The sequence below is a fragment of the Pungitius pungitius genome, chromosome 4 (genome assembly GCF_949316345.1).
Source record: "Pungitius pungitius chromosome 4, fPunPun2.1, whole genome shotgun sequence".
Lineage (NCBI taxonomy): Eukaryota > Metazoa > Chordata > Actinopteri > Perciformes > Gasterosteidae > Pungitius > Pungitius pungitius.
The window spans coordinates 21,480,213-21,497,795 of NC_084903.1; the positions used below are offsets into that span (position 1 = coordinate 21,480,213).

Consider the following 17,583-nt stretch of genomic DNA (forward strand, 5'->3'; position numbering starts at 1 on the left):
ATTTGTGCTGTTTAGGTGCTGCAGAGCTGGATGATCATGGATTTCCAGAAGTACCCACCCAACCACCCAGATGGAATAGTTTGTTCCATCATGTTTATCTTTGCAGCAAGTTTGATCACAAATCGAGAACCAAAAAACTCCAAAATACGGTTGTAATTGTGTTAAGTGTCCAGCAGATGTCACCTGGTTTTGCAAAAAAGAAGTTCCTTTATTGTGTACAATGCTCTTTCAGCCTCACTGTGCATCCCCTTTCAAACACTAAAAAAAGTACAGGAACAACAAAGCAGCGGACCAGCATCTTCAGCACCAGACGAATCCCACCTTCGTATCGACAGCACACCTGTGTGAAGGTGACAATTACACGTGTCTGAGCGTCTTTAAACACAGGCTGGTCTTTGCAGTAATTAATAGAGTCCGACTGTTGACCAGCCTGCTGTGTGCGTGCAATCTGACGGCTGCCTTGGCATGCAGCAGCTCTTACTTTAGGTAGGAGGAGTTATTTTAGTGCTCATCATCATCATCATCATCATCATCACCATCATCCTCCCCGCAGCCCCTCGGCGGCTTCAGAAGAAACCCTCCGCGCTCGGCTCGACATGGACGCTCTGCATCTCGCGCTGTTTCTCGCGGTCTCCGCCTGCACGGTGCCAGGTAGGCCGCCCGCGCGCGCTCTAATTGCTTTTAATTAAGTGGAAGTCAGTGGGGGAGAGAGGTGCGTCACGTGTGTGGCAGCGTCCTCGTTACGTAATTGGCTACTAGAACTACAAGAAAGTACAATGATGCCGTTTTTATTTATTTTAAAGCCTTTTTCCGGAACCTGTACTCATTTAAATGCACTTTAAATGCTAATGGGTGTGTGATTTGGCGTCATAGTGCTGTGTGAGTTCAAATTTATATCATGGAATTTTGTTTTTGTGGGGGGGGGTATGGGAAGGAGGGGGGCGGGGTTGTTTTCGATGCTGTGTTATGTCATGGTATTTCAAAGAGGGAGCGTTCAGCAGAAGAGATTATTTGAACATTATACTCTGTTAAGAAGAAGAAAAACAATATTCTATAGAGACGCACGCGTTAATTGTCTTTGAATCGGTGTGCCCTTTAAACGTACTTGTTTGGCAAAAAACTTTCATTATTAATAAAGTAAACTTTTGAATTTGAAATTAGAAGAGAAGAGTGTCACACCAAGTTCATCATTCAATGACCTTCACTGTAATGGTTAGGGGAAACCAAAGTTTCTTTATTAAAACCGCGTTGTTGTTGTTGTGCCCGCACTCAAAGGACTCATGCAAATTTGGATTTAAAATGAAGTTAGTAAACATTGCAAGTGGTTATTAGTTCATGGACCCTCTGAGACATACTTTTATGTCTCAAAGGATCCATTTTGATTGAGACGGTGGATTTAATGGTCCTTTGGCTCAGACTCTTCAGTCTGCATTGAGGCTCCCATAGAGAGAGAAGTGGAGATATGTGAGGTACCTAAAGCCCTGCTCCATCTTTATTACATTATTAAGGCTGATCAATATGAGATTTTACTTTACTTACCTTTTTTTTAATGGCTCATAGTCCACGTTCAGCAACATGTCAGCAATACTTGTTTTGTGGTCTGATAATGCACCGTTGTGTTTCACATCAAAAGACAATGACACACATTGTTATCATCACGCTGATCTTCACGGTGAAATTTGATTTTGGGGAGATTTGCAGGGAGGCAAATCTCCAGGGGATGGAGCCGTGGACAAAGACAAGCTTTCAGCAAGTATTTCTGTCTTTTTCATGGAAGAACTGGATGGGAGCGAAGAAGTCTGCCAAATCACTTCTGATAAGTTGTTAAGGGTAATTGTGCTGTGGCCAAAAAGAGGGGCCAGTCAGGTTTGATAGTGAGATGCAGACTAATTGTAATAATGTTAATTTATTTCTTAGGTCACCTGGCACCTAGCTGCAGGAGGAAGCAGGATTTTAAATGGAGAGAGGTGTCCAGTTAATTTATCCATATAAGCTTTTTTAATGCGTGGCAACATCAGTCCGTCTATCACTTTGGTCCAGAGCAGGATGGATGAAGAAAGCGTGACGATTCCCACAAGACTTCACCCGTCGATCACTAAAGGTTCCGTACTGTGTCACGTCTCTGTCTGCATTATCGGTCAAAATCACTTTTAGTCTCTTATTTTCCCGAAACAAATGGCTCGAGCTCCTTAGTTCGATCGACAGCAGCTGTGCTGAAAGCAGTCAGACAATTATTAAGCTCCGTTTAGAGAAGAAAGAGAGGGTTCACCAATGTAATTGCAAAGGAATTTGGCATTAGATGTGTCTGCCGTGCTCACATTTTGTCTCAAGGGATTACGGAAGTATTTACTGTTTGGGTTTCCTCTGTCTTCTGCAGTGTCTCTTCAAGGGCCAGGCCAGCGCAGGCTGTACAGTGACCTGGTGACTGACTACAACCCGCTGGAGATACCCGTCCTCAACGACTCTCAGAATCTCACCGTTGAATTGGGCATCAACCTGATTCAGATTCTGGATGTGGTATGTAAATAAAGAATTACCACACATGACTGTGCATGCATGAGCACGAGGTATGAATCCTCCATATGAAGATTGTGACTGCCTTCTCATTTCACAGAAAAATAAATTCAATCTCTATAAATAAACCTTTCCGATGTGTAGAGTCTAAACTAGCAGATATTTTCTTCATTGATTAGGGTTCCTTAGGGTTATATTTCATCCACGTTGATACATTAATTATGGAAGTAAATCTGTGCCATCGGGGGTTGAAATAAAAGGTGATTGAATTTCTAGCACTGAATATTTATGCATTGAAATTATGTACCTGAATGTTTTTCAACATTAAAACACCGCAAAAAAATTCAACCTAAAAAAACAAAATGTTGAAATATTCGAAATGGAGGCTACAATATTCAACCCAAAAAAATTCAACCTTGGCACACCAACATGCGGGACACTAAGGAAGAGCAATCGATTCATTCAAGATCAGGAGCGTGCGTCAAGCTAAAGGAGCGAGCACCCAAAACACCTTCGGCTTTCGGATTGTAAACATGTCTTTAACTCTTCTTCATGCCATCAGTGTGGCAACGTATGAAGAAATACATAGAAGAACATATAATGCTCACCCTGAACCAAAACGTTTGCTTGCGACTGACAATATGCAACTCTCCTAAAAGTATACAAATCAGATGGCCGAGTGGGTAGCACAGCCGCTTTGCGGCGCAATGTTATTTTGCGCGACACGGTTCGAGTCCCGGTTGTGGCGGACTTTTAATAAATGTTCTTTTATGTATTTCTTCATATGTGGCAATGACGTAGTGCTCACTTATACAATCGTATTCGCTGCAATGGATATGGGATGCATTTTTGAACATTTTCAGCACAATATGTTTGCAAATGTGTGACGACTCAAGTGACGGAGGCAGACAACACCTGCCTGCCGGGGGAAAACAAACACGCACCCGTAGCCAAACCAGTAGTTCAAAAACCAGTAGGCACGTAACACCGTCACTGAAACATGGGTTCTCGTTTCAGACTTTATGAGCAAATACAGGATCCCTTTGAGATAAATTCTAAAGCCTCGCATTAAGACGTACATCCCTTTACGTAAGACTCTGCGCTACTTGCAGGTTGCTGTGTTGTGCCAGATCCTCAATAAAGTTTACCCATGGCCATGAAGACTCATTTAACGTTACATGGACTTTGAATGCCGCTTAATACCCAACTGAGATCGGCTTGTGCCGCTGTGAAAAAGGATCCTTCCACCGACGCTACTGCGGTTATTCCTGCATGTCCTGTCGGGTTTATGCATCTGCACGCTCCGTTAAAGCCGCTGCCCCCCCCCCCCACTACGATACAGCGGCTCATCTGCCTCTTCAAGCGCGTTCCTGGATTCAAAACTCCGCCAATCACTCCTAACAGCTTGTCGAAGGATCTCAGCATCATTAAATGAATTCAAAACTAGAAGAAGAGGCGTATTGTGAGCGGCTGTAAGCTCTCGTTTAACTTCCGCTTAGTTCATGTCCAATACAGTCTGTTAATGTACAAATGTCAGCTGTCTATTACGGAATCTTACAGACACAAACCACACTGATGACATGAAGAAGAGTTAAAGCCCCGTTAATATTGGACATGTTTACAATACGAAAGCCGAAGGTGTTTTGGGTGCTCGCTCCTTTAGCTTGACGCACGCTCCTGATCTTGAATCTAGAATCGATTGCTCTTCCTTAGTGTCCCGCATGTTGATGTGCCAAGGTTGAATTTTTTGGGGTTGAATATTGTAACCTCCGCATGTTGGTGTGCCAAGGTTGAATATTTTTGGGTTGAATATTGTAGCCTCCATTTCGAATATTTCAACATTTTTTTTTTTTAGGTTGAATTTTTTTGCGGTGTTTTAATGTTGAAAAACATTCAGGTACATAATTTCAATGCATAAATATTCAGTGCTAGAAATTCAATCAACTTTTTATTTCAACCCCCGATGGCACAGATTTACTTCCATAATTAATGGAGAATTAGAAAATGGGTTTGGATGTCTTCTGGTCTTCATTTCAATAACAGCCTCTGCTTAATAAAAAAAAGCACCTGAATGATAATGTTACTAAATATCACATGATCTTTTATCACAGGATGAGAAGAACCAGGTTTTGACGACCAACATTTGGCTCAACATGGTAAGACCTTCTGTACAAAGTGCGTAAAGATAGAGAAAAGCTCAGCTTCGCAGCCGTAGTTTTCAGGGGTGCTGATCTTCTCTCGGCTTAAAAATAGGAAGCTATAGAGCAAGTTATTATACAAACACGGCATAGTGTTGGAATAAACTGATGATAAATACACGGACAATTATAGCCAGTTTGTCTTTGATGTAAAATGTGAAAAAATCCATTCTTTTCTGGATCCCACAGCTCTGGGAGGATTCTTACCTTCAGTGGAATGCATCAGACTATGCAGGTGTGACCAATGTGAGATTTCCTCCACATCTCATATGGAAGCCAGACATCCTGCTGTACAACAGGTAGGTTTTGTAAGGCCCAAACCACTGGGTGCTGCACGGTTTTGAATTTGCACGGTGTCAGACTCGGCATGCATGCACCGGCCTCCTCACAATATAATAAGTGTGTGTGTGCGTATGGGGGGGACATTTGAGGATTTTGTGTGTTCCAGAGATGTAAACAAGATTGCAACAATGGCACCGACTGTGATACATGAGCCATGACTGAGAAGATTTTTCTGCAACGCAGGAATTATTTGTTTTGGAATTATTTATTTTGCAAGAGTCACATCACTATTTACGGATGCATTGTTGCACTGCACGCACGACGAGTGGTTTAAGAGAATTTTTGGCTTGGAATGTGACTTTTGGCCTGTAATTTATAATTAGACCCCTGCAACCTGCTAAAATAGTTATATTTTCATCTGATGATAGCTGACATTGGCACTTGAAGCTCTGTGGTGTGGAGATCTTCCATCTGCTCTGAAACTCCACAAATGGAGCCTTGGACTTTTCAAATGATGAATTCTTAAAAAGGTTGACCTGCTCGGGATCAGGTGGAATTCATCAAGTTTAAACAAGCCATTAATGCCAAGTGGGCTGTTAAGAGATTTTGCTGAATCTGACACTTCAAACCTCGATTAATGTCCTCGATGTACAAAGTAAGAAGTTCAGGATGACGAAACAAAAAGTTTCTTGCATCAGAGTAATTTCATATATGAGCTTCCATATTATTTGTAGAGATTAGTTATTCTGTTAATATATAATTATTAGCCTCATTTTAAACCCATTTTCTTGTTTAAAAGAGGAAGGGAGAGCGGCTTTAGTGTCTTCATAATACCACAACTATAACAACTCTATTTGACACCGAGTGGAAAATGGCCTTGAGCTAACATAACACAAAAGCCATCTGATATAGATATATATCTTCAGGTCAAGCTTCAAGTCAAAATATGCTGAAATATTCATGCTGCTGCTCTTGTTTCATGAGGTCTACAGAGCAACAGAGCCCATGTTGTCACAGGACGTATTCAGAACATGCTGCACAGAGAGTGAATGATAAAATAAATCCCCCTGTTGTACCAAACCAGGCTAGACCTCATTCCTTTTGGAATAGAAAACGTTGAGGTTTTGCCTCGTACAAACACGATCAATGTGTAAGTGATCGACTCATCGACTTTTTTTTTTAGGTTAAACACAGCTGTGTGTATCAAAAGATGAAAAAAAAAAAAATGAGAGCACGGGAGCAATAAATCATTAAGACGAATTGATACACTTTATAAAAAGTTTGGCAAGAAGAGCATTTTGTGACTAGCTTTGAAAGAAAGATCTGAACAAATACCGTTAGATACACTCTTCTCTCCCGTCTACTAATGAAACGCATTGTACTTCATTATTGGCCCTCTGAAGAAAGGCTTGATTTGAGACTCTCTGAATTATAATTCCCTCCCCCTCTTTCAACTTGAACTCAACCATACCTCCACCTCTGGGGAATTCTTTTAGAGCGAGGGATTTGTGGGTAGCAGAGGAGAATGAGGGTAACTTCTGAATAACCATCGCCAGGGGAATTAGGACATCTCGTGTTTTTTTTTGTTGCTTTTATTTTACTGCTTTCCACAATGCACTATAGTCCAGATAATGAAATTATACTTACTTGAAACTTGTAAAGTTTGGTTCCTTGCACGGTATCGGAAATGAAGCCATAAAAAAGGAACGCCGTGGAACTCTCTGCTATTTTAACGGACCTTTGTGCATGAAATCTCCAGAACCGAACGCGTTAAAGCCCCAACGCCGTGACGACCTCGAAGGGTCATCCAGTCACGATCTCTGGTCACCGCAAAGTAACAGTATTTAAGCTTTGTTTCATTTCAAAGCAGAGAAAACACAGATTGCTTGTTTTACAACTTTGAAACCTAATCAAATTGATGTTCGGAGAAATGTGAAGCCCCCCCCCCCCCCCCCACAAAGAACTTGCCTCTTCTTTAATGCGCTCGACGGAGCCCTGGAACAGGAAAAACCCTCTTCGGGCCTCATCGCTTGGCTCGGCTTGTGCATTTTTTTTCTCCGGACAACTTGTGTCCCGAGAGCAGCCGTGGTGGAGGGGTGACGGATAGCAGGCCAGATGTTTGGTGCTCCGCGGCCCGGTCACTGGCTCCCGGAAGGCATTCCGGAGGAGGTGCGTGGGAGGAGGGGGGGGGGAGGGGGGGGGGGCTTTTGCAACTCTCCTTTCACAGCTGCTCCAGCAGCCACCTCGAAAACAACCAAGCTCGGTGGGAGAATAGAAAAGCAGCGTACCAAAGAGAAGGCAGGGGCCCCAAAGAGGGGGGGGGAGTTGCACAATTCTAAAGGCCTCTAAAGAGTAAATGAGAGAAGGGGATCAACTTATAGTCAATAAAGTGTTATTGGTTTGTTCAGTGTTACTGCTGCCAATGTGCTGATGCAGCTCCATGTCGTTCACAGCGCTGATGCAAGATATGATGCCACCTCCCACACCAACATTTTGGTCAGCACCAACGGCTCCTGTTTCTACGTACCCCCAGGTAAGAGGCATGCTCTCAGTCAGACGGTTCGTACACATGCATTACTTATTATTATCTGTATTCCTACTTCCAACATAATTCACCAAAAGAAGAATTTCATCTCCATTGATTTCCGTGTGTGTGTGTGTGATGTTTTTGGTGAGATGAAAGCAACACCTAGAACCCGTCTGATTCGTGATTCAATTATTTAGGTGCCACTTTCTAGCTCTGAGTTGGCTGATGTCCAGCAGATAGAACACCTCTAAAGGTGACCAGCTAACAAATCGTATTGCTTTTAATTAACCTGTGCAACCTGTAAAAGCAACACGTTGTTTTTATTGAGGTCTACGTGGCAGAATAAAACATATTGTAAGATTAGCTAGCTTTCCAGGTGCTGGTGGATGAACTGTGTTCCTTTTACAGTCTTCATGCTTCCTGCCGTTCTACAGACAGTTATATGAGTGGTATTCATCTTTCAATCTAACTATTTGGTGGTGGGGGGGGTCATTAAGTGTGTTCCTCCACACTGTCAAACAGTTATGCAGTGAAGCTCTTTGCGTATTCAAACTTTTGTATCCCCGTGTCAAAGGCTCCCGCACAGCGCGTCGATCCGCGATCCCCCCCTTTAAACCTTCTGCCCTGCAGCCATCAATCCGTGCTCACATGAACAGGTGCAACACGGTGAAACCTCCTGTCACAGCATTAAGTGAAGTCAAACCTGTCCGCAGCTGATCGCGGTCGGCTCCAAATCATTCCCTGATCACCTGCCTTTGTCAGCCAGGTTCATTGCGGTAGATTAGTATTCCATTATTTTCATCATCTTCGCTGCACCGAGAGAGCGGAGGGAGAGGACCTTGTTTACGTCGCATGCTTCGTATCTTTGTTAAATGATGGAAATTGGTTTGGTGGCTGCCTCTGCTGAAGGATTACCACTTTTGTTCCCGTTGTCATATTGGATATCGGCGTAAAACCTCTCTTTCTTCCTCTCCAGCTGTCCTTTCTTCCTTCAATCTCTATTTGACAGAGTAATTGAAATTCTACTCAGAGCTCTGAATAAAACTTTCCTTGTCGGTAACTGTCTTCCGGTGAAGTACAGTTCATCCCAAGGCTCATTCTTCAAAGCTAGGGGGGGGGGGGGTCCTTTTGGGTCCCAGTGTGACTAAACATCTGTATTTATTCAAGGTTGGACTCTGCATCCGTTGTGACGAAGCTACTTTTGATTTGTTCTGTCTCTTTCATAATTGCTCACCTGACAAAACATTTTTCCGCGTCGATTCAACTTTGAACTTTGACCTCTGTCCTCCCTTCTCTCCGTGGGAACGTTGGACGGACAGAGTTAAAAATCTCAGATATCTGTTTCGTTACACGACAGGGCTCCTCAAGAGCACCTGCAAAATCGACGTGCGCTGGTTCCCCTTCGACGTCCAGAGGTGCGAGCTGAAGTTTGGCTCCTGGACCTACGGGGGCTGGTCCCTGGACTTGAAGCTGTTGGAGGCCGACCTCACGGACTACATCCCCAACGGAGAGTGGGATCTTGTGGGTGAGGGGGAACAGGCGGCCTGGGAAGATGTTCGGGGGGGGGTTTTGAAATGGATGATTTTCCCCCCCCCCCGTAAACTTTCGTTTGCAGCAGAGTGCACCGTGTTTCCTTTCGTCTCGCAGAGGTCAAAGGGCAGAGGAACGAGCATCACTACAAGTGCTGCGAGGAGCCGTACGTCGACATTACCTACACCCTGGTGATGAGGAGGCGGAGCCTCTTCTACGGCCTCAACCTGCTCATCCCGTGTGTCCTGATCTCCGCCCTGGCGCTGCTCGTCTTCCTGCTGCCCGCCGACTCCGGAGAAAAGATCTCGCTGGGTATGAAGCGCGCCGCTGAATCGGATTGTTAAGTTAACATCAATGAGTTATTGTTACGCCGGGCTCCGCCAGACAGTGTTTTCCAGTGCTTCTAAAGTAGCGTCATTACAGGGGGGGGGGACAATGGCTTTTTGGGGAGGCGAACGGCGTTACCAAGGTTTTGCACTCAGCTGCTTCGTGTTACGTCAGCTGGTGCCAATCTGCATATTTACCGCGACACGCCACACAAACACTGCACTGTGCATTTTAGTCTGTTTTCATTTATTAGCCTTTCCTTTGTTCTTATACACGTTGAATGACCAGAAGAAAGACCTGGACCATGTAATGCAATTCAACGTCGTTGACCCTTGCTCGCTGAATAAATTAGGGAAACAAATATCTCCGTTAATGTCTATTCGTTTCCAACCTCTGGGCCCCTCGGAGGTTGTTGTGATGGAGCGAGTTCTTTTTTTTTTTTTTTTTTTCCTGACGTGTTACTTTCTCTCTGCTGCAGTTTTCTCTCTAACTGCAGTGCTCCTGTCAATCAAGTCAGTAATGTTACCGAGGTGACAGGTTTCCTGAAAATGCATTTACTCCTTTCTGTTTCTTTCTCAATTCTCAACGTCACCATTTTTTAAAAGAGTTCACTGGTTAATTTGCTTTCTGCCATGTTGACTACAGAGAGTTTTTTTTTAACAGCAATTAAAATAAAGGATCCAGCTTAGAACTAATGAGATCATAATTAAATCAAATCCTTTGGAGCCCAAGTGGTTTTCGACACAAAGGCAACCTTTCTATAATTCTCCATCGTTTCTCCATCTCCACTTAATTTCTTTCCCAGTCCATTTACTCTGCAGGATAATCAGTCAGTTCCGTGAAAAACATTGTTTTTTCATTAATCCACTTCCTCTGTGGCCTTGTGAAGTAATCTGATAATAAGCGCTGAGTGACTGACTTCACTGTCAGTGGACCAGGAAAATTGTTTAATCTTATCTCAGTTGTCACAGTTGACTTGAATGTTTGAGCCCATTTCGTGAATAAATTACACAGGATTGGTGGAGACAGCATCTGTGGGTTGATGGTGTGTGTGTGTGTGTGTGTGTGTGTGCATCTGATGTTTTGATAGCTCACAAACAGAGGAAAGTATAATATGCTGTTGTGCAGATTTGAATGCTCCTTTAAATGTGTTTAAAATGTTTTTTATACTGCAGTCCACGGCACAAATCAGGCATACGTTATATTATTATAGTATATTCCCGATTCAGATTGTGTGTGTGTGTGTGTCTGCTCACAGATGTAGTGTATATGAGGTCAGTAAATCAGCCCTAGCCCTGACATTATTATTAGAGAATAGTGAACATCATTTAGAAGTGTGTTTTCATGGCGGCATCAATTCCCAGATTTAAAGTCAGTAGAATTCGGTCATGAGCATTACGTTTGAAAAATGCACAAATGGATCAAGCAAGACCATATTTTCCCATGTAGCTATGTATATGAGGTTTTATTTTTTGGTGGTTTTGGATATTTTCACCGTTGCAACATACAGTATGTTTGCAATACCGTGCAATGTAGGTTGCTTTATGTTTTTGTTGCTCAAAGCCTTTCAAAGGAACATAAAAAGCCATATTGACTAGCTACATTCTATGAAAATGTTTTCTTCATTATCCTTAATTATCCAGATTTGGATTATCCAAAATAAATGAAGCAAAGACATATTCTCCAAAACATTCTGCTGATTTCCAGGGATTTTACATGATTTGCATGTTTTCTCCTTGCGAAGATATAATAATACATCAGAAACTGTAGAGTTCAGTGGCACACAATGTGTACCAGCACGCCTGAAGTTAATTACGATGCGACTCTTAACCCCGCCTGACAGCCAAAGAGCCAGTGGCTCAGCGTTGGCAGCTCATTAGTGAAAACCTTCTGCTCACAGGTATTTCTCGAGGAGCCTGTGTGCCTTTTCTCTGCTTGATGCAGCCAGTGTCTGTGACGCATTATAAGCTTCAGCTGTTCACACAAGAGTAAAGTTTTTTTGGGGCATTGCCCTCCACGTTGTGTGCAATCGCTCATTGTTGAAGGGTACTGTGACATCTGAAACAAGGTGAACAAGAATACAAGGCAGCGCAAGTGCATTCTCATGTTTTTGGAGGATTTTACTCAAACTAGGAATAAAGTATTCAACAGAGAAGGATAAGAAAAGATAAGAACTGAGTCGTTGCAACGGGAAATACTTGAATGGAATAATACAAATGAGTAATTATGGTAAAACTACAAAAGTCAAGGGGCGAAGCCGACGGTGTCATTTCAGCACTTTTTCCCTCTCTCATCACTTTCCGCTCAGTAGCTTTGTCTTTACATGTCATTTTCACATGTCTTGATGTGCTTGCAGGCATTACGGTCCTCCTCTCCCTGACCATCTTCATGCTCCTGGTTGCAGAGATTATGCCCGCCACATCGAACTCGGTGCCCTTAATAGGTAAGCGCCGAAAAGCATTCGCTACGTGTGTCGACTCCCATCAGCATGAAGACACCGGGGTAAATGTGTGCAGATGTTTCTCATTCAGCAGCCAACCAGTATTCTGATATTATTTGAATATATTTATATATACGCGAGTCACCATATTTGAAGCAGTGAAAAGGTATTATTCTGACATATATAGGTGAGAACTTTATCCTCTTGACTGTGTGAATGTTACCTGGTTTAACCATTGGTTTAACCATTGGTTGAATTGTTTCCATTCTTACTGCCTCCTCTGTATCTCCTTCACCCAGCCCAGTACTTCGCCACCACCATGGTCATTGTTAGTCTCTCCATAATTGCCACAGTTCTGGTCTTGCAATATCACCACCATGACCCTGATGGAGGCAAGATGCCAAAGTGGGTGAGTGTGGTTTCATTTTACACCGTTACTTGTGACCCGTATGACCCCCATCAGCGCCACTCTCGCCATTTCTGTCCATAGCCACACTCAAAACTAGTTTCATTTATTATGCTATTTTAATTATTTGTTCAATTAGGTTACTGTCCATTGTGCTTCACTTACAGTGGTTCATTAGGATTGAGTTGACTTTGCTTGGGGTGGTTTTAACAGGCAGAAAATGTGCAGTGCTGAGAGGTCCTCTGGTGTTCAAAAAGTTAGTTGCAAATATTTGCCAAGAGAACACAGTCTGTCTGATGTATTTCTATAAATCTTCCAGTGGAATAGTATCTACAGACCACAATAAAATAAGCTTTTCATTATGATTTGGGGAAAAAGGAAACATTGAGCTTATTTGGCGTCTATAGAAAGCGAAACTGAGAAAACCAAATTAGAATGAGGGATGAAGGCGGACTGGTTATTCTCTGGTTGATGAGCCTTGTTAATTTCTTCTTAATCCTCTAACCCTTGACCCTAAAGACCCGCGTGATCCTGCTGAACTGGTGCGCCTGGTTCCTGCGCATGAAGCGCCCGGGCGAGGAGCGTCCGCACTCGGCCTGTCGCCACGAGGCCCCGGCCAACAGCGTGACCGGCGCCGGGGCCCCGTCCCCTCCGTCCGCCAACGGCAAACTGCTCTACGTCGGCATCCGGGGCCTGGAGAGCGTCAAGTACGCCGCCACCTCGCCCGACTCCGGGGTCCTCTGCGCGCGGCTGGCCGGGCCGGCGGGAGGGGACGAGGTGCTCCTCCCCGCGGGCGGCGGGGAGCCGGAGCTGGCCAAGATCCTGGAGGAGGTGCGGTACATCGCCGAGCGCTTCCGCGGCCAAGACGAGGGCAAGTCGGCGTGCAACGAGTGGAGGTTCGCGGCGTGTGTGGTCGACAGGCTTTGTCTCGTGGCTTTCTCGCTCGTCACTATCCTCTGCACCTTCGGCATCCTCATGTCGGCGCCCAACTTTGTGGAGGCCATTTCCAAGGACTTTTTCACTTAAGAAAAAAAAGGGAAATAAAGGCCTTCACCAATCTCTCCTATCACAAAGTAACCATTCGTAATCTGATGTGGCAGTAACATGTATAAAGTTAAAGCGCTATATGGACATGTATCACCACATTTAACCGTACTGAATCCAATTAAGGACTTAAAATTGTGTGGCATGAATTGCATATATACTTAAATGTATGCCCATTCTTTGCCTATTATATTACACAGTCACTTGCCATATTAAAGGAACATTTCAATATTGTATTCTCTTGTACAATTTTGAAATGACTAAGAAATACTGATACTTTAAAGCATTTTTTAAGTTGGGTAATTTGCTAATCTAGTACTAGAATCTACTTACGTGATGTTGAGTGTCTGTTATTGTGTTAACAATTCAATATTCTACTAACAATCTACTCCTTATCCAAAAAAATGAGAGCCACAGTATATCTCGTATTAAAATACTCGTATTAAAATAATGTTTCCATCTATGTGATGTTGCATGTCACCTTTCTATAAATACAAATTATAACAGCAATGTTTGTTGTCTTTTATTCCAGTTATGAGACCTGCGTCGCATGCATCACAGCCTCCTCTCACTCCCATTTGTCTGTCCTTTCAAATAAAGAACGCTGGATGAATTCCAAAGAAACCGTCTTTGGAAAAAAGAAAAACATTGCTGCACAGAACTGCACTTTGTATACCAATAAAGATAATCCACACGTTCTTATTCAAACTATAACCTTGAATTCCACTATCTGATTTGACAGGCTGTTTGACATCCTGCCAGTCAAACACAAAAGTACTTCACTGCAGCTCCTGTAATATTATGCAGAGAGAGATGAGTCATCCAAAACCCTACTCCTAGTTTTTTGCAAAGACTGAATTAAAAATTCCACTTAACAATAATAAAGTTCCATCAAGTCACAGTTAATAGCCTTGAGAGAATAAATCCATATTGAAATTAATTAGATTGAATATCACCTTTAAAGCAATGTTATAATTGACATTTCTGAAGAAAATCTTCATGTCTTTATATTTTATATAAGCTTATAAACTAGCTATGACTTGCCTGTGTGTGTGGACACAATGACACAATGAGTATAATTATCTGAATCTGCAAAGTAACAGCAGTTATGATGAATGCAGTCAAGTAAAAATAATACAATTGTAACATAAAAAATGTAGTTAGTGGAGTACAAAGTGTCAGAAAATGAAATTACTCAAGAAAAGCAGAAGGCGATCGAATATGCGTTAATCTTATAAGAAGGATTTTGACTTCAGTTGTCAATATACAACCAAATTGAGTCCTTTGGTACAGATAACGTTATTGTAAAGTCCAGTCTAAATTCACCAGTATTACACTGCATTACCAAGTTGACACCTAGTGACTGATTTGAAAAAATACACCCAATTTGGCACCTTCACTCGTTAAAACATCAATTTTCAAGTCTGACAAAACTGGAGATGGAAATGTTCATACATCCCTGAAAAAACTGTATTTTGTTCGATATCAATTATAGACTTTTGTTAAAGATGCCTTTTTTTAAAGTCGTTCTGTCGTGAGGGGGAACCTAAAAAAGATAAAACGCATTTCTTACCGGAGGGTATTCACTGTGGCAACGTATTTAACTTCCGTGTGTGTGCATTTGTTTTGTCGCCGACTGGAAACACGGTGGTTCAGTTTGACACGCTACTGCCACATTCGGTTTGTGTCACGTTCTTCTTAGTCGCTAAACATGTCCGAGGCTCTGTTGCAGTGGTGTGTGGACCAGTTACACTACAAGTTCGGTTTGGAAGCATGTGAAGACATCGTCCAGTAAGTAACGTCAAAGCTAGTGAACGTTAGCCCAAAAGAAAATTAAAAAAAAAAAATGAAATCTGACGTCAGACGAAGTGCTAACAGCCAGCGAGCTAACACATCCAAGGGAGGGAGAACAATTAATAAAGCTGTCTTGGTGGTGCTGTGCTGCGATGTATTGTTTTATAAAATATGTTGCTTACGTATCAAATAAAGCTATTCGTGTGTTACGTGTACCGCTTTTCATTAAATACAACTAGCTAACGTTAGATAAGTTTGGCCCTCCAGCTGTAACGTTAACACTGACGGGAGGACAGTTTGACAGGTGTATTAACGTTAGCTAACGTTATGCATGAGCTAACAGTCATTTTATAACTTGACAAATCCACTTATTCCAAGTGACACGTCGTGGGTGACGTAGATTTAACCCGTTAATGTCACGTGAATGATCGGAATAATTTATTTTTGTCAGGTGAGAACGCTGAGGTGGTTTAAAAAACACAAACCTACAAACAAATATTGTGTATAATTTGCTTCGAAGCTATTTCAAGTTTACTTCACGTGAAGTTGATTTTCATTCAGGCATAATAGATTGTAAAATATTGATAGCAATTAAACCAGTCTCCAATAGTTATTTATCATTATCAAGTTTATTTAGATAGGGACAGATACAAATAACATAGATAAAACTTTTAACAGTCATCTGATGTGAGTATCATAGTGTTTTTAGCTAAAGCTAATTTACGACACTTGTCCCTAGTAGGGCTTTTTGATTAAAAAAAAAAAAAAATAGTGTCGTCTTGTACATTTTTACACTATAAAAAGAAAACAGGAATAAGTCTCTCACTAATAACTGTTTTATCTAAAATATAACGCCTTTTTTGAGTTTTATTTAAATCCCAAAAGCTATCTAAAAATTAATATAAGCAGACCGTTACACATTTGAAGAAGAATTTGGGTCTTTAATGTTTTCTACACTCACTTTGACAAAAACGTATTGGATGAAACAGTCATTTTGCCATTCTGCTGTCTAGATACATTCTATCCATTGAAAATGCTGAAGAGATAGAGGAGTATGTGGGAGACCTCCTGCAGGGCACGGACGGGAGGAAAGGACAGTTCATCAATGAGTTCCTCAGCAGGTGGAAGAGGACTCAAACACAGGCGACAGATAGCTCGAGTGTTTTCCTTCCAAAGGAATCTTCTTCATCAGCAGGTAGGCTGTCTGATGTCTGCCTTTCCATTGTCATTTAATCTGTACATAAAGGTTCCTTCCAGCCATTAACAATCTGCAATAAAATCACAATGGAAACTACTTGAGAATGACTAAACATTGGAAACAAAGACAAATTCTAATGATTAAATGTGGAAATGTGGTTACAGAGGTATCAAATTGGTTTCAATGCCCTACCGATGCTGACAGTAATTTGCGCTCTTTTCCTAGAGTTGCAAGACCTGACCAAAGACGGCCAGAAGAAGGCGAAACGCAAGGGCCGTAACAAACAGGATGTGCTGACTGTAAGCCAAGCGGAGCCCGAGCCAGAGGCAGTCAAAACCCCCATTGATCTGATGAGGGTGCGTAAACATCGGCCTTCAACTTTTGTTCTGCAATCACTTATAAGTAGTTTCAAGTTTTTAATTCTCATGGTTTGAGTAAAACAATGACAAACCCCATTAAGTATATTTATAAGCGATCCATTGCATTTTTGGAGTTGGTCTAGTTTGTTTACGTCATCTCTGTACTGCTTCTGTTACTGATTGCTGTCTTCATTTTCTTTCTACTTTCTCAGGCTCAAGAAAACAGCAATTCTTCTTCAACAAAGAAGAAAAGTAAATTTGTTAATATCTATGCTAAAGAGGGACAAGACAAGCTGTCCATCTTACTCCCGGGTAGACATTCCTGTGACTGCCTTGCCCAAAAGCACAAGCTTATAAACAACTGCATCAGCTGTGGGCGCATCGTATGTGAGCAGGAGGGATCAGGGCCCTGCCTCTTCTGTAAGAATCTGGTACGTAGGAGTTTTGAGTGCTTGGATTACTTTCAGTTTTAATCTGCTTACTGTGCTGAAAATGCTTATTTTCTAAAATATTTATTCTTTACTCACTGATTATTTATTTTTTTGTTTGATTCAGGTGTGCACTAGAGAGGAGCAGGAGATCCTGCAACGCGACTCCAACAAAAGCCAGAAACTACGAAAGAAGCTTATGGGAGGTGAGAGTCAAAACAAGTCAGGATTATAAAACACTCCCATTCATAGTGACATGGATCGTTAATGTGTGATTTGGTTTTTCTTTTGGTGACAGATGGTGGAGAAAGAGATTATCTCCCGAGCCAAGAGGCCAAGATTAAGGCGGGTTTGGAGAAGGCTGTGCGGCACAAAGAAAAACTACTGGAATACGACAAGAATAGGTATCACAAAACACAACAGTCAAGATAAGAGCTGCTCAAGAATAGATTTACTACTGTGTGTTTGCACTTTAATAGGACTTGCAGAAGGTAAGCTTGAAACTGTGATAACACTGAACTCTCTTTCTTTACCGC

At 42.2% G+C, this 17,583-nt stretch overlaps 2 protein-coding genes across 4 annotated transcripts in view; both read left to right on the plus strand.

Moving 5' to 3' along the window:
- The first annotated feature begins 251 nt into the window (after positions 1 to 251).
- On the plus strand, positions 252 to 13,783 carry chrna7a (cholinergic receptor, nicotinic, alpha 7a (neuronal)). Of its 3 annotated transcripts, XM_037490615.2 has the most exons (11): positions 252 to 350; positions 554 to 651; positions 2,378 to 2,517; positions 4,626 to 4,670; positions 4,902 to 5,011; positions 7,448 to 7,527; positions 8,879 to 9,046; positions 9,169 to 9,363; positions 11,735 to 11,821; positions 12,118 to 12,227; positions 12,744 to 13,780. In XM_037490615.2, exons 2-11 carry the CDS (start codon positions 597 to 599, stop codon positions 13,248 to 13,250), a joined length of 1,497 nt encoding a protein of 498 aa, XP_037346512.2. In that variant the 5' UTR covers positions 252 to 350; positions 554 to 596; the 3' UTR covers positions 13,251 to 13,780. The 3 variants fall into 3 exon arrangements, with proteins under 3 accessions (XP_037346512.2, XP_037346503.2, XP_037346494.2); XM_037490606.2 differs by having other exon boundaries at positions 267 to 651; XM_037490597.2 differs by lacking the exons at positions 252 to 350; positions 554 to 651 and adding an exon at positions 1,738 to 2,101 and having other exon boundaries at positions 12,744 to 13,783.
- Positions 13,784 to 14,878: 1,095 nt separating this feature from the next.
- Positions 14,879 to 17,583, plus strand: part of trip4 (thyroid hormone receptor interactor 4) — a 55,131-nt gene continuing 52,426 nt past the window's right edge. The window contains exons 1-6 of the mRNA XM_037448880.2: positions 14,879 to 15,059; positions 16,076 to 16,257; positions 16,486 to 16,616; positions 16,832 to 17,050; positions 17,175 to 17,253; positions 17,346 to 17,451. Of these exons, the coding sequence (XP_037304777.2) occupies positions 14,980 to 15,059; positions 16,076 to 16,257; positions 16,486 to 16,616; positions 16,832 to 17,050; positions 17,175 to 17,253; positions 17,346 to 17,451 (797 nt within the window). The 5' untranslated portion in view covers positions 14,879 to 14,979. The remainder of the gene's footprint in view (positions 15,060 to 16,075; positions 16,258 to 16,485; positions 16,617 to 16,831; positions 17,051 to 17,174; positions 17,254 to 17,345; positions 17,452 to 17,583) is intronic.

What these genes read in the sequence shown, in the direction of transcription:
- chrna7a (XM_037490597.2), top strand. Translation starts at nt 2,002, where the DNA reads ATGCGTGGCAACATCAGTCCGTCTATCACTTTGGTCCAGAGCAGGATG. An exon ending in TCACCCGTCGATCACTAAAG is followed by an intron (nt 2,102 to 2,377) that starts GTTCCGTACTGT and finishes TGTCTTCTGCAG; the next exon opens with TGTCTCTTCAAGGGCCAGGC. An exon ending in CGGAGAGTGGGATCTTGTGG is followed by an intron (nt 9,047 to 9,168) that starts GTGAGGGGGAAC and finishes TTCGTCTCGCAG; the next exon opens with AGGTCAAAGGGCAGAGGAAC.